Source organism: Equus asinus, chromosome 3, assembly GCF_041296235.1.
Source record: "Equus asinus isolate D_3611 breed Donkey chromosome 3, EquAss-T2T_v2, whole genome shotgun sequence".
NCBI classification, from domain to species: domain Eukaryota; kingdom Metazoa; phylum Chordata; class Mammalia; order Perissodactyla; family Equidae; genus Equus; species Equus asinus.
The window spans coordinates 81841840-81863521 of NC_091792.1; the positions used below are offsets into that span (position 1 = coordinate 81841840).

Sequence of the window (21682 nt, forward strand, 5' to 3'; positions counted from 1 at the left end):
GAAATTATAATGTGAATTAGAAAAAATTTTAACTTCATGCTAATGAAAATGCTACATAGCAAAAATTATGAAAGCAACTAAAGCAATCCTCAGAGGGGAATTTATAGCTTTAAAATATGTGTATTAGAAAGATAAAAGAAGTTAGAAAAAGAACAAAAAGTATGTGAATGGAAAGAAAAAAAAGAATAATGTAAATAAAACAGAAAAGACATATACAACATAGAGGATCAAAAAACCCCACAAAAATTAGCTCTTTGATATACTAATAAAATTAATAAACTTGTTAAAACTTATCAAGAAAGACAAAGACACAAATTAAACTGATTTGTAAAAGGGTACATCTTACAGATCCTGCAGATATTTAAAAAAGAATATATGGATATTATGTACAACATTATCAATAAATTTGAACGTCCAAATGAAATGGATAATTTTAGGAAAAGACTATATTACAAAAATCAATTCAAGAAGAAATAGAAAACCTGGATGGTTCTATAATGAAATAGATTTCAAAGCAAAGAATGTTGTCAGGGTTGAAGATAGCAATTTTATAATGATAAAGGGGTCATTTCATTAAGAGGACATGACAAACCTAAATAGTTATACTCCTACAAAGAGAGCTTTAAGATACATGATTAAAAACTGATGGAAATGAAGAGAAATATAGAAATCCACAGTTATAGTTAGAGATTTCAACATCTTTCTCCCAATAATTGATAGAAAAACTGGACAGCAAATCAGTAAGGCTGCAGAAGACTTGAATGACGGTATCAACCAACTTGACCTGTTGATATTTCTGTTACAGTCTATCCAACAATAGCAGAGTGAACATTCTTTTCATGGACACATGGAAAATGTATCAAGGTCAACCATATTCTGGGCCATATAACCAGTCTCAATAAATTTTAAAAGTTTCAAAATATACAAAGTATGTTTTGACCACAATGGAATTAAATTGGAAATCAATCACTTAAAGATATCTTAAAAATCCCAAATATTTGGAAATGAGCAAACATAATTTTAAGTAACTCATGGGTCAAAGAAGAAATTAAAAACGAAAATAGAAAGTATTTTGAACAGAACGAAAATGAAAACTCAATACAGGAAAATTTGAGGAATGTAGTCAAAGCAGTGTTTATAGAAAAATTATGACACTACATGCTTATATCAGAAAGGAAAAGTGTCTCAAATCAATGACTTAAGCTTTCAACTTATATAAAAACATGAACCAAAATCGATGAACTAGAAACAGAAAATCAAAACAGTAGAGATCATCAATGAAAAGAAAAACTGATTCATTAAAGAGATCAATAAAACTAATAGAACTCTAGCTAGACACATCAGTAAAAAAAGAAGACACAAATTACCAACATTAGTAATGAGTGACAGAACATCTCTACAGATCATATAATCATTAAAAGGATATTTTGTGAATAACTTTATATCAGTGAATTCAAGAACCTGGATAAAATGGACAAATTCCTGGAAAAACTCAAAGTACCAAAGCTCACCAAGGAAGAAATAGATAACCCGAATGGCCTATATTTATGAAAATAAGTAACTAAATTTGTAGTTAAAAACCTTAACTCAAAGAAAATTGCAGGCCCAGATGGCTTCACTGAAGAATTCTACTAAACTTTTTTTTTTTAAAGATTTTATTTTTTCCTTTTTCTCCCCAAAGCCCCCCCGGTACACAGTTGCATATTCTTTGTTGTGGGTCCTTCTAGTTGTGGCATGTGGGACGCTGCCCCAGCGTGGTTTGATGAGCAGTGCCATGTCCACGCCCAGGATTTGAACCAACGAAACACTGGGCCGCCTGCAGCGGAGCGCGCGAACTTAACCACTCGGCCACGGGGTTAGCCCCTCTATTAAACTTTTAAGGAAGAGCTAGTACCAATTCTACATTAAATCCCTGAGATTATTAAAGAGGAGTTCCCAACTTTTTCTATGGAGCCAGTATTATGCTGATACCAAAACCAGAAAAGACATTACAAGTAAACTACAAACACATATTCCCTATGAACACAGATACAAGAATGGTAAACGATATTTTATGAAATTGAATATATAAAGAGGATAACACATCGCCGCCAAGTGGGGGCTTTTTCCCAGCAATGCAAAGTTAGTTTAACATTTGGAAGCTAACCAATGCAATTCAACATATTAACAGACTAAAAAGACAAATCATGTGAACATACTCAAATAGATGCAAAAAAGGCATTTGGCAAAATCCAACCCCTATTTCTGATCAAAACTCCCAGAATACTAGGAATAGGAAGGAACTTCCTCAGCCATATAAAAGGCTATGAATAGAGTAAACTAACATTGTACTTCATGGTGAAAGTCTGAATGCCTCCCCTTATGATCAGGTGCAAGGCGAGGAGGCCTGCTCTTGTCACTCTGTTCACCACTGCCCTGGAGGTTAGCCATCGCAACAAGACACAACAGAGAGATGAGCAGCATGTGGCTTTGAAACTATAGATAGATGAAAATTTTGGGCTTCATCAAAATTATACATTTTTGTTCTTCAAAAGACATTGTTATAAAAAAAAGTAAAGCTTCAGTTCTTTATATAAAGAACATTTAAAACTTCAAAACAACAAGACCAACAACCCAATTTAGAAAGTGGGCAAAAGATTTGAACCTATACTTCTCACAAAAAGGTATATGGATGGCAGATGAGAACATGAAAAGATGTCAGCCTCACTAGTTGTTAGGGAAATGCAAATTAAAACCAAAATGAGATACCACTACACACTGACTAGATCTGCTAAAATTAAAAATACTGACCATGCTAAGTTTTAGCAGGATGTGGAGGAAAGGAAACTCTAACACACTGCTGGCAGGAATGTAAAATCATACAACTTTGGAAAACACTTTGGCAGTTTCTTAAACATTTAAATGGATACCTACTATAAGACCTAGTCATTCCACTCCTATGTATTTACCTAAGAGAAAAGAAAATATATAGCCATACAAAGACTCATGCACAAATGTTTATATCAGCTTTGTCAAAAATTGGAAACAAGCTAAATGCCCATATAAACTGTAGGATACCCATACCATTGAATACCACTCAGCAATAAACAAGAATGAACCCCTGATGCACATAGCAACGTGGATGAATCTTAAAATAGTTATGCTGAGTTAAAGAAACCAGATTAAGAAAGAGAGCTCACTATACGATTCCATTTATATAAAATCCTAAAAATTGCAAGCTAATCTTTAGTAACAACAGATAAATGTGTGCCTGCAGGAGGGTCATGAGAAAACTTTGGGGGTGATGGGTATGTTCATTCTCTTGATTTCAGTGGTGGCTTCCCGTGTGTGGATAGATCTTTGTCGAAACTCATCAAATTGTACACTCCAAATATGTACATTTTATATCATGTTGATTATACTTAAACAAAGCTGTAAAAAATATTGTGAAATGTGCCTTTTCAGAAAGGTACGTGAAGAAAAGGAGAAGAAACGATGGAAGTCAAAGTAAATAGGTCACTGTGAATAGCTGTTTCTCTACCTTTTTAATCGCTAAGGGATTCTCGCTGGAAGTTTTGAAGCACTCCTTGATTTTTTTACAGGGCTCTGAAATGATATGGAAGAAAAATATATTTAGATCAAACTGAAAACAATTCCTATCACATGACATATACGTCAGTTGCCAAGAGTACATCTGAATTTCAGTTAAGATCTACTTATAAATATTAGAAAACTTTCAGGTATAACTGTACTGCAATAACATCATAAAAGCATATTTATATTAGAAACTAATTCTATGCCAAGAAAGATGATGTAAAAAAACACTGCAGGAGCTTTTTTGATCTGGGTAAACTGATTTTAGAAGTACATATTTCATATAAGACTTGTTTTTCTCTGTTTCTTGTCACTTTCTCTAATTAAGGAGATTGTATGTGTGCTGTTTGCCCTGCAAACAGAAAGAGAAGGAATGTGCTGAGCTATAATTACATTCTTTGTTTTATTTCTCATCACATTGGTCTCTCAACCCTACCCATTTCATACAGCTTTCTAACTAAATGTCCTTAAATTACCTTAAAACCACTTAAACATTTGCTTAATTTCTTTTTGCATTAATTTAAAGATATATTCTGTGTAAACAATGTTATCTTTTTACTGAAGCCATAGTTAACACAACAATTTTTAAAGATTTTGTGCATATACCTAAGGGTAATTGAATTAATTAGTTCTAGCTGAAGAAAGATAGAAAAATGTTACCTCTCTCCAAGTAGTGAGAACAAAGTTATAGGCAGTGTATCCGTTTAAGTGAGTGTTCACTTGCAGGAAACAGATACCACTCCAGCTATTTTAAGCAAGATTGTACACAGGGAATTAGGCAGTCGTTATAGTCATTGAGAGGTCTGGGGCAGTGGGCTGGTCTTGACCTTCACAGATCACTTCAAGAACAACACTTTGCACCTGGCCCACTAAGGGGGCACAGGCTTTATCACGATGGGGAGGAAGGGAAGTCATCAGGCCATGCCACCTCAACGGCTGTCACAACGTCCATGAGGCTGAACCCTAGGTGCTGGATCGTGGCTGCAAGCAGAAAGCTGCCATATCTGCTGACTTCGCCTTTTGACACCTATAAATCCGGAATCTGAACACTGGGGCACTGCAGCAGGAAGACACTGTGACTCCAGGCGTGCTTGGCAGCAGCCAGCAACCAAAAAAATGACCGTAGCCCCATGTCTGCCATACAAATCTCACTGGATGGCCACACCTGATTCCCCTTAAGGGACTCTTGCAAATGTAACTTTTAAGTTTCTAAGTTTCACAGTGTAAGAAGGGACACCAGAAAGCGGGTGAAATAAGTTGGCTTTGATTCTTCACTGCTAGTGGAAAGGAGGGAAGAGGAGCTCTCGAAAGGACGAAAGCAGTTCACAAGTGTAAGGACCTTAGAATGGAATCACAGCGTAAGTGCTCTTACCATTACCTTGTGAGAGACAAAGATTTTTCCACACTATATCAAAATAATTTCATGTGCCCCGAAACCTTTAGTAATAGCTTGCAAGTGAATAGGGCAGGAGAAAGAGAACCGGATATAATTCCTACCATCCAGAATGCCTTCTGTTTTACCTTGCCTTTTAGATTTTGCCATACTGGGCTTTTGCTTTCGTTTAAGGTGTACAATATAATGATTTGATATATGTATATATTGCGAGATGATTATCACAATAAGTTTAGTTAACACCCATCATCTCACAGTTACAAATTTTTTTTCTTTCTTATGGTAAGAAATTTTAAGATCTACTCTCTTAACTTTCAAATACCTAGTACAGTATATTATAGTCATCTTGCTGTACTTTTGATTAATCCCTTTTCATTTCACTTCAATAAACAGTTAATTAATTGAGTTGTTTACTGAAGACCAGGCAGTGTGCTGGGACCTGGGGAGATACTGAGAATAGCAAAAACACCAAAGGCCATAACACTGGGCCCTGACCTTAAGGGCTTGACTGTCCAGTGGGGAGGATGTAAATACATACTTTCAGCCCTCTTGCATCTCTCCAAGTCACTTTCTGTCTGAAGTACTTTCCCTATCAATGTTAGGTAAACATTCATTTTTGGTATCTCTTAGCTACTTTCGTAGGAATTAGAGACTGGAGCCACACCAAATATGTCTTGGGCACAATTAATAATAATAGTATTTATTAACATTATTGAACTACTGAATTGAGATTAGATGAGTGAAAACATTTTATAATGAATAAGCTAATTCGCAGCAAGAAAGTTTCATGGCTATTTAAAAGCCACTGCAGCCATATTGGCAAGCACACAGATTATTTTCCCCCTGATAGTTTTCAGGAGGCCTCAGGAAAGATTTCATCAGTGGAGAGGACTCACCAGAACGAGGCCGTGGGGGCACTTTGACACTGTTGGGGGCTGGGGAGACTTCTCTGACGGGGCTCTCCAGGGCTGCAGTGCTAGGTGGGTAACTGCATTTGGCAAATGGCATCTTGTCCTTCTCTAAGTGGCCGAACTGGCCAACACCCCACAATAACTTCTCATCATCATTCACAGTACAGATTGGAATGTTATTCAAACCTAAGTGAGTAAGGATAAAAAGACCAAATGACCAGATTTCTTTGAATGATCAGCAATTTCCCAACCACATATTGTTAAATGTACATAAGATGTCAGACTTCAAATTGTATGAACCAGTGCTAGGTGGACATTCTTTGAAAGTCAATGTAGCGAGTTCCATTTGCAACACCTGCTTCCTTAAAATGTCCTGCCATCTTGTCAGCCTTGAGAACCAGGCCCTCATCTTTGATCTTGGTCTGAGAGTCAAGGGGAATAGATCTGCCTCTATCCCAGACAGACCTCTATTTCCCGAGTCTTGCTACTGACCAGGGGGGTTATGTTAGCCTCTTCACGAATATCAGATTTAGATGTTGGAAAGCATCCAGAATGTTTCAATGTAACAAGTGGGAGAGCAATTTGATCCCAGTCTTGGCACCGCTGACACAGGCAGCTTCAGCCAGCTCTCGCCAGCTCTTGTCTTTAGATCTTAGGAGAGAACGAGACACTATTCTCTGTGTCCTCTATAGCATACAAGATACAGAACAAGTTCACCCCAAGAATAGTCTCGCCTTATTCCGATGCAGAAACAGTGTAGTCAGACAAGGAACAGCATAGACAAGGATCTGGCTAGCCAGTGAGACCTTGGTCTCCCTCCCTGTAGACACTTCTTATAAATGGTTCCCTGGAGAGCCCTGCAGGTGTAGGGAAGGCAGCTGCTAAGGCTCCTCAGGAGAGCAGGGGAAGTGCTTAGCATCCCAATGACTCTTTTCAAGGAAATCCTCACTCTTTTGTTTCTATGAACCTTCACTCTTCTCTAAAGTAAGAGGAGAGCCTGCAGGTAGCAATGACTGCTGTGGCAGGGCCAGTTTTTTTAATCACCTCTTAGCAAGTTGGCATAGATGATCTCACGATTTGGCTTTAGCAAAAATTATGGAAGAAGAAAAGCCTCATTTGACCCTATGAATCAATAGAATGCTTTCGCCCCACAGTAGTGGTGCTCAGACTTCTTTGACTACCGTGCCCTTTGTTCGAACACATTTTACTCCATCTTTGTCGCCTGCCTGGATCTCTAGGACCCTTCAGAATACAGCTTGAAAACCTCTGCCAAGCGAATGTAAGATTTTAATATAATCATGTCTATAAATTCAAGCTTTCCCTATTCTATGTAATAGACTTGTAGAGATCACTAATTCGTAAATGGAAATTTTTCATCTTTTATATGCATTGATCTTTCTATGGATGACCTCGTTTACTGTTCCCTCTTTCTTTAAAATCATTTCTGTCCATTTTCAGAGACAACATTTTCCTGGTTCTACCCCAGCATCTCTGCCAGTTCTTTTCTGTCTCTTTCACTGGATTTTCTGTGTCCACCCATCCCTGTGTTTTTCAGAGGTCTTTGGGGTTGTTTTTGTGTTCTTGGACAATAGCATTATAGTTTTAACCTCTCTGCTCCTGTCTTTCAAATCTATTTTATAGCCCCGTCCAGTCCTTAGGCTTTAAGTCCTCATATCCATTTCTCTGCTTGGCCCTTTCCTCCTGAATGTTCCATCAGTACATCAAGTACAGCAATCTTGAAATGAAGTTTAGAGTCTTATCTCTTACATATGTTCTCCCTCCTATATGCCCAGGACTAGTGGGTTGATCTACTGTCCACCCAGTCAAACAACCTAAAAACCTGGTAGTAATTCTTGACTTCTTATTCCATCCCCCAAATCCAATAAAGGTCCAAGTTCTGCTGATTCTTTCTTCTTAATGTTTATCATATGTATCTCTCAATCGAAACTTCTGTGAAATGCACCCGTCACCCTCCAATGATTTCCCTGTCGCTGTACTGCATCTGAACTTCCAACACACTTATATCATTGCACATATCACACTGCATTATAATTATTTCCTTGTATTCCTGTCTCTTCCAACTACATTGTGAGCAGGAATTAACTTATGTTGTGTCCTTCAGCAAAGTACGTATACCTACCACAAATAGCAGACTTTAAATTGGTGTTTCTTAGACTGACTAAACTTATGGATGATTTAATATTTTAAGCATTTATTTATGAAAATAACATTAGATCTCATAGACTAAACATTTGAGTGTTGGTAAAATGGATTATAAGAACTATCTTTGGGGTAAAACTAGTGAAGCTAGTTGTAGTGTCCTTGTGCTAAGCATAGGCTCAAAGCACGTGTTGAATTTAGCGTAGCTGTTAATAGTCAAAATAGAGCAGCCTGCTGCTCTCCTCTTTCTCATACAATTCCATTTACTAGGCTTCTAGAATTAGCGTGGATATCCTTGAAAGATTGCCAAAGACAATTCTCTATTCAGTTGAACATATGTTTCTCTGTCAACATATATTACCATGAGCAAGGCTTTGTGGTAGGCATTGTAGGGAATTTGAAGACACAAAGCTCAGTCCCTTGCCTACCATCAGTTTTATACAATATTACAGGTATAAGATAATTCAAGGCAGAATGTGAAAAAAATATGGAAGAGGTATATATCAAGTACTTTCAAATATTCAAAGTCAGAAAAATTTATGCTTCTTCTTAGGAAAAAAAAAAGACAATTCTAATTAAATGCAATGATTTTCTTATGTGGTTTATGAAAAATCCTGTCCTCAGATTTTGCCAAGACAATAGATTCTAAGGCCATCTATGACTTCTTTATTATAACATCTGTCTGCTCTTGTTTGGTCTTCATTTTCCTAATCTCCTTTAGGAATTTGTCTTTGGACACCCAGGAACGGCACCCAGCCATTCTCCTGAATCTTGTTTATCGCATAACCAGCAGACACTTGTCTCTGTGCTGCTCGTCTGGACTTTCCTCTTGCTCTCCCTACAAAGTTCAATCTTCAGTTCTCTGCTCTTCTCTCTTCCCATCCCTCAGAACTTCTCACTTGAATGTCTGAGTCTTTAATCTGATCTCCCAACCTCTAGTGAGGCCCCTGATCCTCTTCCACTTTTTCTAATACAGCTAGAATTATTTTTTTAAATGAAATCACTTGTTCAAGGGCACACGACTACTAGATAGCTTAGGTAGAATACAAAATCTGTTTAAAACCTATTAGTGGCTCTGCTATCTCATCTGGATGTAATTTAAATGTCTTTCCTTCCATAAGAGTTTAGCACCTCTCAGGTGGCAGTCACTCCTTGGGAAATGGAAATAAGAGGTGAGAAAAACTGACATACCTCTTACTTTCAAGGAGCTCATGGTTTAGTGGAAGATATTTGATAGTAATCAAATAAAAATAAATATTTAGTCATAAGCTGCAATATTTGCTGTAGTGGATGCTGTGGTGCACATTCCACCCACCTAGATCATACCTTCAGGACCAAGGTACTCATCTCCTACCTGCCGTGGTGTCAGCTACCGATGGCTCATGCTGAGGCCCCCCTCTGGGAATTGCTCTCCGCTGAAGGGAGCTCTCATGCCACACTGGGAGTTCGGCCAATGAGTGGTTGATGGGGGTTTCAAAGACCTGACACCCTTGCCTCAGTAGAGACCTCTCCAGAGCCATCCACTGCTCCTTGCGGGACTGACTGAGGCCTCTATTGTATCTGCATCACAATTCTGCTTCTGCCCAATCCAGCTTCCCTTGCCTCTTTATACACATTGTTCCCAAGAGCAGTCCCCAGGAAACCCCCTTCACACAAATCTCTATCCCAGAATCCATTTCCTGAGAACCTGATCTAAGACAACGGCTCTCATAGAAAATGTAGGGGACTATGAAAATATGCTGTAAGGAAATCTAATTTAGACTGAGGATGTGGAGCCTGGAATGTCTCTTTTAAGTGACATTTAAACCAATACCTGAAAAATGAGAAATAACAAATAATGGGAAAAAGAGTTTTATGGCTAGAGGGAACAGTACAAGTGAAAATCCAGAGGTGGAAAGGGCTTCTTACATGGTCAAGGCACTTAGAAAAGTCCAGCGTGACATATATATAATGTGGGGGGAGGGTATTGGTAGGAGAGGAGGCTTAGGAGGCTCGAGAGGCCGAGGCCTCATCATAAGGGACATTTTAGCCCATGTCAAGGTACACAATGTTATCTTAGGTGCATGGGAGCTTCTGAAGGGCTTTGAGGAGCGTGTTTCAACAGTTAAACTTACATTTTACTATGATCTTTCTGTTGTTCTGTGGAGACTGGATTGGATGAGGACAAGGGTAGAAGTAGAGCAGTTAGGAGGCTACCGATTGCAAAAGTAATCAGAGCAAGAGAGAGCAGTGGCCTCGGAGGGAGCTGTCATAGTGGCCGGGAGAGAAGTGGCTTCGTTTACAAAATATTTAGAAGAAAAAGTGACAAGATCAAGTGAAGTATTGCAAGGGGAAGGGAAGGAGAGGGAGGAATTAAAGAAGGGCCCCAAATTTATAGTACCTTTTACTAGTTGGGGTAGACTAGTTGGAGAACCACACTTTTGAGGGAAGATCAAGAGTTCGGTTTCAAAGAGCGAAATTCAAGGTGCCCGTGAAGCACCAGAGCCTCCTGTATAGGTCCAGAAGGCAGCTGAATATAGAGGTTTGAACTTTAGAAAAGGAGCCGGAGTCTGAGACACATTTGAAGGTATTTGGCCTATAGTTGGTGTTTGAAACGTCTGAATGAGTAAATTTGATTTGGGTCACAGTATAGATTAAAGAGAGAAAGTGGACAAAGACTGAGCTGTGAGGGACTCCAATATTTACAGAAGAATCAGCCCCTCCCCCCAAAAAAATTTCAGATGGAGAACCCTCAGAGGTAGGGGAAAAAACCCTAGGAGTATAAGGTGTTACAGAAACTAAAAATATGAAAGAAAGAAAGAAAGAGAGAAGGAGAGAGAGAAAGAGGGAAAGATGGAGGAAGGAAGGATGGAAGGAAGAAGAGGAGGGAGAAAGAAAGAAGGAGAGAGAGAGACAGGGAGGGAGGATAAAATGTCTGCTTCTCCAGGGCTGATACTTAGCATGTAGATGCTAGCATGGCTGTGCAGGTTGCTGAAATATTGAAATACTTTTATACCAAATGGTCAGTTGCTGCCTTGAGCACCCTGAGCGGCCCCTTTGGCGCCTCTCAAGGCCCCTTTCCTAACAATCCAGTAATGCACAGGTTAATGCCTTGCACAGGGGATGCCTGCAGGCCTCTGCTCTTGCTGCAATGATGGCATCTGGTCCCAATAGTCAATGCCTGTGCCCCACCAGTGGTTAAATATTTTGAATAGTACCTCTGTGTTTACCCACCAGAACCATCAAGTAGCCCAAACGCAGAGAAGAAAGAGACATTCCAGGACCTTGCGCCACCTTACCTTTGATGTGGCAGACCCTTCTCGGATGAGGGGTGTGCCTGACTAGAAAATAGCTTCCATTTCTAGCCATAATATGGCTGCCTTTGCTCTCAAACTGGGGAGCAGACATCGGGGATTTGAGGCTTATGTTCATGGACTGTTGGTTCCTCGCTCTCCACTGTTGCCACAAAAGGTCTTGGGGTCTGTCTTGTTGATCCCTTCCAGAGGTGCTCAGACCCTGAAACACAGAATGGCAGGAGTTCTGATGGGTTCTTCGGCATTGCCCATCAACATTTCTCCATCTCCTTTGTTTGCACTGAGCCATCTCTCCGGTCAAAGCATCGTGAGGCTAGTTTACTCTCAGACCAAATTTTTGTAAACATTGAAATCAACATAGGCATGGGTGGGACAGAAAAATTTTCCCTGGAAAAATCAAAACATTTGTGAGAAATTTAAAATATGTTTTATATTTAATTACATTAAAGGTCACTTTGTTGGCTTACCAACATAAAAGTACATAACATGGTTATCATCAGTTTTGACATAGTAAATTAAAATAACTTTAAAATACAGCACCACAAACGTGCTTTACATTAAATTAACTTTAAATGAGGACCTTTCACATTGTATTTTAAGAAAACCAGCATCTGAAATTTGTATCATCCTCAGAGCAGGTGGCAAAACCAGAAGGAGAAAAAAAATCCAATAGCAAAAGAATGATATTGGGTCTGCAGATGATAAACTGGAGAACCTTTGGCATGTTGTTATTTGCAATATTCAGTAATATTTAATGATTTTCCCTCAATCACTCAGCAATCTTTTATTTGACACCTACAGTGACATAGGCTTAAGGGATAAAGATGATGTTACTGCTCTTAGGGAATTCACAAACGTGAGAAAGAAAATTTCTGGGTTAGGAACATAGGAAAGAGCTAATTAAACTTTCTTGAAGATGGTATACTACCCTTGAAATGTAAGAAGGATGTTTTTTCTGGTTTTTGCTGTATATTTTCTATCTTACGTGGAAATCTTATTCATCATAGCAGTATTGGGAAATATACATTTTATTTCTAACCATGGTATGGAGCTTTTCTGGTCAGAATAATTTGTAGTGTCAAAATATGTACATATTCTAGAAATTGATCTCAAGATTTTGCTGGGTCGGATACTTGCAGTTTATTGACTATCTTTTTAGATCAGAGAATCTGTGTTCAAATTTTTCACGGTATATATTCAGAGTGTATGGTATGTAAATTACCAGCCCTATTGGCACAAAACATCTGATTTTCATACACTCTAAAATTATTTTAGGCTGAATAAAATATACTCAAATATTTTGAGTTCAGAAAATACTATTACCTAACAATAAAAAGTATGCTTTCTTATTGCTCCATATGAAGAATGAGGAGGTGGTTCTAACCTCTTGGTGTAACTCAAACGTTCGACTTATTCATTCTTCTTTCTGTGTGGGACCTTTTGTACAAGGAAGTCAGTAAATTCATTTTTTATCTGTACTGGAGGAAAAGGTTACGGGAGGTAATCTGAGGAGTGGAAAGGACACTGAGCTGGAATTAAAAAATGGGATTTATGGTCCCAGTGTTGCCGTTAACGAACGAAGTGATCATAGATAAATTGCTTTATTTCCTAGGTTTTGATTTGCTCATCTGAAACTTGATGGGACTGACTTAGGTGTCAGCTGGAATGTTCAGCTATTCTACTATGTGTGTCTTTCTCACATCAGCTCTCTTAGGCTAATTTGAAGGGTACTGATGCACTTTAAATTGTGCTAAAAAAGCTCAACAGCAAACAATGCAGAGAATTCTTTCTCCTCCTCTTATGAAAATTGCAGTGCCTCCTAGAAGTCTGAAATTCATCTTGCTCTTTTATTTAAAAAGGAGTTGTAGTGCTTACTCTTGGATTACAGAAAGTTTAATAATCTGATGCTATGGCTTTTATTGTTTCTCTTGGAAGTCTCAAAAGAATGTTAAAGGAACAAAGGCGATATATAAATATTTTATCCACATATATCATTAAAAATTCTACAAAATCAAAAATATACATTATGTACTATTGAAAATCTGATTTAAACTTAAATTATCAGAAATAAAGTAAATGAATAACTCAAGACAAAGTTGTACTTTGAATTGTTCTAGCAAGTGATCTAATGATGGAAGAATAAAACTACCTCAAATCTGAAGCAAAGCGCTTTGCTCTGTGTAAGATACTGTTAAAGAATGAAAATACAATCCAATATGGGAGCAAATATTCACAAAACACATATCTGATGAAAGACTTGTATCCAAAATATACAAAGAACACTTAAAACTGAACAGTAAGAAAACAAATAGCCCAATTAAAAACTGGACAAGAGATCTGAACAAACGCTTTATCAGAGAAGATTATCTGATGGCAAAGCATGCACGTGAAAAGGTACTCAACGTCATTTGTCTTTAGAGAATTACAAATTAAAACAACGAGATACCACTAATACATCAACTAGAATGACTAAAATCCAAAGCAGTGACAACGTCAAATACTGGAGAGAATGTGGAGCAAAAGGAACTCTTAGTCATTGCTGGTGTGGACGCAAAATGGTATAGCAACCTTGTAAGACAGATTGGCAATTTCTTACGAAGCTAAACATAGTCTTAGCATACAATCCAGCAATCGTACTCTTGGATGTTTACCTAAAGGAGTTGAAAACTTATGTCCAGTCAGAAACTTACACATGAATGTTTATTCATAATTGATAAATATTGGAAGCATCTATGGTGTTCTGCAATAGGTGAATGAATGGACAAATAAACTGTGGTACATCTACGCAGTGAAATACTATTTAGCCCTAAAAAGAAGTGAGATATCAAGCCAAGAAAAGACATGGCAGAACCTTAAATGCATATTACTAAGTGAAAGAAGCCAATCTGAAAAGGCTACATACTGTATGACTCCAACTATATGACATTTTAGGAAAAGCAAAACTATGGAGACAGTAAAAAGATCAGTGGTTGCCGGAATTCCAGAGGGGAAGTTGGATAGTAATGAATAGTGGAGCACAGGGGGTTCAGGGCGGCAAAACTAACCTCTCCTATGCTGTCCTATACTGTCCTAAAGGATACATGACACTGCATTTGTCAAAACCCACAGAACCGTACAACACAGAGTGAACTCTAATGCAAACCATGGACTTTGGTTAATAATAGTGTACAATATTAGTTCACCAATTGTAACAAATGTACCACACTCATGCAAGATGTTAATAATAGGCAAAACTGGGCAGGGAGGATGTATGGAACTCCCTGTACTTTCTGCTTAATTTTTCTGTAAGCTTAAAAACTGCTCTAAAAAATAAAGTCCATTAATTAAAGAAAAAAGAAGCTACCTCAAGCTTGAAGAATAGCAGAACTATTTGGTTACTATTAATAATTGTCCACATCTTTCTCTTCCATCTGTTACCTATATTGATTTCAACACTCTTTAATTGATCGATAAGTCATTGCCCAGTGCTTTTAATGGATACCTTTTCAAATGCGATGAATTGATTTGGAATAATATTTCTCTATTAAGATTTCTGTTTATAAAAAGCATTGATTTTTCTCTGTAACTTTTTAAGATTTATAAACTCAGAAGAAATGAGTGAATCATTCATTCTCATACAAAAGGGTAGTTTTTTCCCAAAAGAGAAGAGAAATATGAAAAGAACTTATTAAAATAATGAATTAATCGAAGTGGAGACCAATAAATAATTTACTTATTGATAGATAAATACTATCTTTATTGGAGAATCAGAAATAACATTTCTTTTGTGCTGAAGTGACTAAACATTTTCCTAAGCCAATGTCAGAGAGGCAGGTCAGTGCCAAGCTGGCCACGGTAGGCCACGGATGGGTTCTGTAGACTGAAGGAGTTACAGTGCTTCTACGAATGTGCCATGGATTATTCACTAGGGCCTAAGGATGGTTTTGTGAAAAATAATAGGTTATTTTTAAAAACCCCCAAAACAAAGGAAAACAAAAAGCACATACTTGTTTCCAGTATTTTCGCTTAATAGGTATTTGCTACATAATAGAGAGCAGCATTTCTCAGCCCATTTTCCCCACCATGATACACATGACAGATGACATTCACGTGAAAGACACATTCCCACTACATGTTCAGATTTTAAAGATTGTGTCCCAAAATTGTGCGGAAGCAAAATACTAAAAAAAGTTTTCAGTCATCACAACTACAGAGTGTCAGATCTGTCGCTCAGAAGAGCTGTACGAACAGGTTCTAAGTCCCGTCTTTGCAATCAGGTAAGCACATGGCATTGCAACTAAATGCCGGAGGCAGTGTTATAGAACTTACCTTTTTTTGTATTAATTCCTTTTAAAAACTAAACAATTTGGAACATTTTAGCCACTATTAGTAAAAACCTGGCGTCTCGCTTCCCTACCTGTGTGCTGAGAGACCCAGGCTGAGGCCTCCTGACTCAGAGGAACACTCTAAGGACCCACTGAGTGAAAGTGGCCAGTTCTGTTTATAATTCCATTTTAACTGTGATGCTAACACTCTGCTTTCACTCTGAAGAGGAAAAGAAAAACTCATATAGAGGTAACTGTGGGAAATTCTGGTTTACCATTTACCATTCAAGGAATCGTGTAAGCGCTTCTGGGAGCAATATTTTTTTTCTTGCAGCCTCTTGAATCTACCTATATATTAGTAAATTATTGAATTTTATTTAGACTACAGACACAAAACTCTCAAAACAGGTGGTTTTAAAAGCATTATTAATCTATTTAGTCCTAACTCTGGCCATTGTTATTTAGAAAATACTATGCAAATCTGTAATAAATATTAATATTTTTAGTGCCAAATAGCACATATGTAAAACTATATGCTTACAAAAGGAGAAGACAATATCTGATCCATCCACAGCTGAGATTACTCTGAACTCCAACGGGTGTCAAGACAATGATTTAGGTGATGGGTGCTGAACCACTGTGCGTTTGCTGGTCCCCTAGCCTGGAAGCCACGCCTCCCAGATCTTCCTGTGGCCTCTTACCTTCCTTCGTTCATTGCTATTCTGAAGGAGACTTTCTCCAGAAGGCTTCCTTACCCTCTCTAACGTAGTTCCCACCCTCATCCCAGCCTCACTCACTCTCTGTCCTCACCCTCCTTAAGCTGTCTTCGTAGCTTAAGTGACCTGTGTCACTCCCTGCCATCATTTTTTACAGTTCTGTGCTTATTTTCTGCTTCTCTCAATAGGATGTAATAAGCAGACAGTGATCCAGTCCATTTTTCCACCTCTGCACTGACAGTACCTGTCACACAGTATACGCTCAATAAGTATTAAAGTTAAATGTTTTTACAGAGTAAATGTCTTTATCCCACAAACTCAGCATATTTCATTTGTATGATCTCCTCAAAAGTAGGTGGTTTATTTTAAAAGATGACACCCCTTTTCCTCAAAACAGGCTTATTTGGCTTTTACATAGTCTTGAAAAGAAGATGAACTTGAGGTCCATAAACTAAATTATACCTAAAATTTTTGAAAATTATTTTAATGATGAATTTAAAATTATACCTGAAGAGAGTTTTAGAAGAAGGTGTTCTGGTTGATAGGAACTCAAGGGTGTTGATACCCTCCAAGCCTCATAATGGGTCTATACTGAGTTGTTGTTGATTTCCTTAAATCTTCGCACTTGAGTTGGGAATTTTTAATTGGTAGAGCAGCCGAAAGTCTACTGCTTACAAAAGAATATAGCTGTCTCCCTCCAGTTTCTCCCACTCTTGCTCCAAGGAGCCTAGGTGGCTCCCTGGTTTTTAAGATACACTACATAGCTTAGCAACATGGCAACATTCCTTAGCAAAATCTGAGTTCTGGAACCTCCCCACCTGCCATTCTTCTTAGCATTCCACGTACCCACAGCTTGACAAAACCACGCGGAGGCAGTGACCTTTCAGAGTTTTCAATTTATAATAGTGTTGAATTGAATGCAAGAGAAAAAGAAAGAAAAAAGAGAGCAATTTCAATCATATTTATAATTCTTCCCACAATTCTACTTAAAGAACACATACCATAGGCCAGCCCGGTGGTGTACTGGTTAAGTTCGTGCACTCCACTTTGGTGGCCCGGGGTTCGAGGGTTCAGATCCAAGGTGCAGACCTACACACCACTCACCAGCCGTGCTGTGGCGGCATCCCACATTCAAAATAGAGGAGGATGGGCACAGATGTTAGCTCAGGGACGATCTTCCTCACAAAAAATCCCAAACAAACAAACAAAACACATACCATGCAGATGTAATCAAATTTAGCTCATCCAAAACCTATGGGGAGAAAGTGAGAATGATTTTAAAGACATCCCAGGCCTCCCGCTCTAGTAGCCAGGATGTCTGTGCTGATGACTTGTTCAACAGCCTTGAAAAAAATTGAAGTGTTAATTAAAAGTCATGAAACATTAAGTAATACTGTGAAAGTCACAAAATTGCCTGTGAGAAGTGAAGATGGAGTCCTACATAGTAATTCCATATACGCACATACACACATGCACATATGCACACATGTCGCTGTCGGCCACCGGGACTACATGTACTGCTGCTTCCCAGCATTTTTCATTTCAGACAACATATGACTTTCAATTTCTGAATTACAGTCTCTGAAAGCAATGTAGATAATTTCTAAGGACAAATGCAATGCAAGGTTAGAGCCTAATTTAGTCTGTTTTCTTGACTGGCCCCAAGAATTAAAGGCTCAACATCTCCCCATGCCTTAACCCATTCACGACACATGCCACACTACTTTAGTGTGTTTTATGGGGGATTTAAAGGATTTTCTAAGGTAATTTTGGCATTTTGAGATTTTCATTCCACAGTTTGTAACAGTTAGGAGTATATCTTACACAGCAAGTAACAGAGACTTATTTCTCCCTCATATGAAAGAGTTCAACAGTCCAGGGTTGGAATGGAAGCTCCATGGTATCATTATGAGCCCAGGCTTGTTCCACATTTTGAGTCCATCCTCCTTAATATGTGGCTTCCCTTCTTGAAGTTATCTCTTGTCCAAGATGGTTCCTGAAGTTCCAGTCATCCAAATGGCTATTGTCTTTCCAGATATCAAATCCATAGTCCAAGCAGAAAACCAGAAGAAAGCAGGGTAAAGGCAGGCCGGGGCCCATGCTAGCGATGTGCTCCTCTTCACGTCCTTGAGTCCCAGACGACCTAGATCCATTGATCACTTCTACTGCAAGGGGGGTTAGAAAGGGTAGTGTCTCCACAGGGCACATTCCACCCCTGTCTAAAATAGGGGTTTGGCTACTAACAAAAGAGGGAGGAATCGTATATTGGGTTATAAACAGCAGTCTCTGTCACAGACCTGACAACCCCTGTGTAAGAGGAGGTGTCTACACTCTGTGTGGTTGTACCTTTCCTTAGAGAGGGCCACGAGTCCATTACAGCAGATGTGCCCCTGGCTACATAACCATGGTTCTGTTATGTTCCCTGTATGAAGACCCAGGGAACCTTTCTCATCATTACTAGGAAAAATGGTACAACTGGTTTGATCGGGCACAGTTTGCAGCAGTTCTGTCAGAACCAAGGGACAGAGGTTGCTCTACTGCACAGCTCAGGGCAGCGTGTGTGTCCTTGTTGTCTTGGTAACAAATAGACTACCAGCCCAAGACACTCTGTTATTTTCAGCAAAGGGAAACTAGGTGGAGAGATTTCTTGAAATGTATGCATAAATGTCTGAACGGCGATGAGTGATGACTGGCTATGGTAATCAGGAGCAGGAGACGCTGCAGTCGTCCACTGTATTGAGTGTGATGAGAAGGGCAGTTTAGAGAAAGAGAAACTGGAAAGAACTCAGGCTTTTGCTTCCTTCTCAGCATCAGCCATGCTCACTGCTGTCTCTTCCTTGCTCTCAGCTTTTATTCTCACTGTAGCTGAGGCTTCTGTGTTGCTGCCTTTTACTGTTTCTCTTACTTTTCTGTCAATGATATTTTGTTGTAATAAATGTTTCACTCCACATGCTGTGTATCATTCATTCTTTCCAAAATTTTCTCTGAAAAATCTATATGCCAGGCATTGTGCAAGGTGCTGGGTGCACAGTGGTGAACAAAAACTTTCTTCACGAAGCTCATGGTCTAGTGAAGAAGACAGATATTGAAGAAGTAAATGCATAAATAAACGAATGTTTACAAATGGAGAAAAAGCTTATATTAGTTTGAAGTTTGTTTTGCTGCAAATAATAGAAACTTCTAAAGACAGTGGCTTAAACAAATGAGGCCCTTTTCTTTGCCATGTGATGTTAGGTAGATAATCTCCTGTTAGAGACGGCATGGGACACAGGCTCTTTCCCTCTTCCCTCTTCCTAATCCACCATCATTAGCCTGTGTCTTTTGTTCCTAAGGGGCTATTGTACCTCCAAGCCCAGCCTCTGCATTCCACAGAGGAGATGAAAGCAACCTTGAGGAAGCAGTGGCAATTAACGCAGAGAAAGCAACCACATCCCAGGAATCCTCAGCAGCCTTCTGCCTCAGTTCCTGGGCCAGGACCATGCTGCGCAGCTGCCTCTCGCTCATGGAAGGTTGACAAATGTTGCGTTTTAGCTGAGCTCGTCACTGCCCTGGACAAAAACTGGGGTGTCAGTCAACAAGGAAGGCGGTAGACAGCAGTGTCTGCCACAGCCATGAAGGAAAAGAACAGGGTCCCATGAGGGAGATAGGGCGGCTAGAACACATCTCTCCGAGAAGGCATTGAAGTTGAGACCTTAGGCAAGGCAGGAAGTTAGGAGGGAGAGCCATCCAGCAGAGAACAAACGTTTTAATTTGAAATGTAAAATTTATTATCATCTGCTGTGTGTTTCATTATGATGCAAATTGATTGTCTCTTATAAACTTAATTCCAGATGCCACTCCAGCTGATTTAATCCTGAGAAAAGGGATCTAGAATGCTGTTCTGCTATGTGCCTCCTTGTAAAGAAAGCTTTTCAAAACTTCAGACAGCTGTACCCACCCAACTCTACCTCGAGCATAATTCACACAGGAAGACGTTTCCAGGTCTGGTTGTCAAATTCTACTGTCACTTGATTTGTGTCAGCATGTTCATAAGAATAGACTGGGTAAAAACATCTTATTCCCTTGAGCTCTTAACTTCTATACATTTATATCCAAAACACATAAACTTGTCATCTCCCAGCTTGTCCATCAAACATTCCTGTCCTGTGCAACCTCCATAGAGGAACTAAGATTTATCCATTAACTAATAACTGTCCTAAATGCAATGTGGTATCTTGCACTGGCTCCTAGAGCACAAAAAAGGCCTGGACTGCATCTTCTTTGGGGATTACTCAGTCCTGATTTTTTTCTCATACGCTTAACTGCCTGCTGAATACCTCCACTTAGATGTCTAAAAGGCATCAGAGAAGACGGTTTCTAGTCAGCCGGATAATAACAGAATAACAGCATTTATCAAATGCTTGCTTTTACATCAGTCAGTGCTGCATGAAGTACTTTATGTGGATTATCTCACTTAATTTTCACAATTTTGAGATAGATATTATTCTTATTAGATATTATTATTCTCATTTTATAGAGGACAAAACTGAGGCTCAGAGAGGCTAAATAATGTTCCCAAGTCCACTTGGTAATGCCGTCAGGGGTCTGACCCAAGTCTGTTTGAAGCAAGACCTGCGTTGTCACCACGCCTGCCTGCCCGACACAGCTTACAACGATTACCACAAAAAGGGAGCTAAAGCTGTTGTAAACTCTGTGTACCAGGAGTAACTGAGGAATGTGACACAGACGTTTAGAAACACATTTACTTCTGTTCTGAAGTTTTTAACATTTAACATTTTTAAGGAAGGCCTTGGCACCAGGCTTAAGCACTTGACATGTGGCTAGACCAAAATAATGGATGTGCTCTGAGTGGAAAACATACTTGGGATCTTGAAGCCTTGATACAAAAAAGGTAAAATATCCAATTAATAATTTTGAGTATTGATTACACTTTAAATGATAACATTTTGAATGTATCAGGTTCAATAAAATGTTTTAATATTAATTTCATCTATTTCTTTTTACTCTTTTTAATGCGGCTACCAGAAGATTGACAATTACACTTGTGGCTCACATTATAGTCCTGTGGACGGCAGTGCTCTAGAAAACCAGGTTTTGTGTCTCTTTAACTTTGCCCCAGTTGCAAAATCACTCTGCTTCTCACAGGGTGTTTCTGTAGACCCCTCATCCGGTTTCTCCTAATGTTAACAGCTTCCATCACCGAGGTATGTTTGTGTTTGTCAAAACTAAGAAACCCACATCGGCACATTACTATTGACTGATCTTCAGTTGTTTGGATTTCAACAGTTCTTCCACTAATGTCATTTTTTTCTGTTTCAATAGCCAATCCAAG

At 38.8% G+C, this 21682-nt stretch overlaps 1 protein-coding gene across 1 annotated transcript in view; it reads right to left on the reverse strand.

The window, feature by feature from the left end:
• C3H4orf17 (chromosome 3 C4orf17 homolog) overlaps positions 1–11424 on the reverse strand; it is a 32480-nt gene extending 21056 nt beyond the window's left edge. The window contains exons 1-3 of the mRNA XM_014846082.3: positions 11316–11424; positions 5863–6063; positions 3521–3585 (exon numbers count right to left, since the gene is read on the reverse strand). Coding sequence (XP_014701568.3) covers positions 3521–3585; positions 5863–6063; positions 11316–11424 — 375 coding nt within the window. The remainder of the gene's footprint in view (positions 1–3520; positions 3586–5862; positions 6064–11315) is intronic.
• Between the last annotated feature and the right edge of the window lie 10258 nt (positions 11425–21682).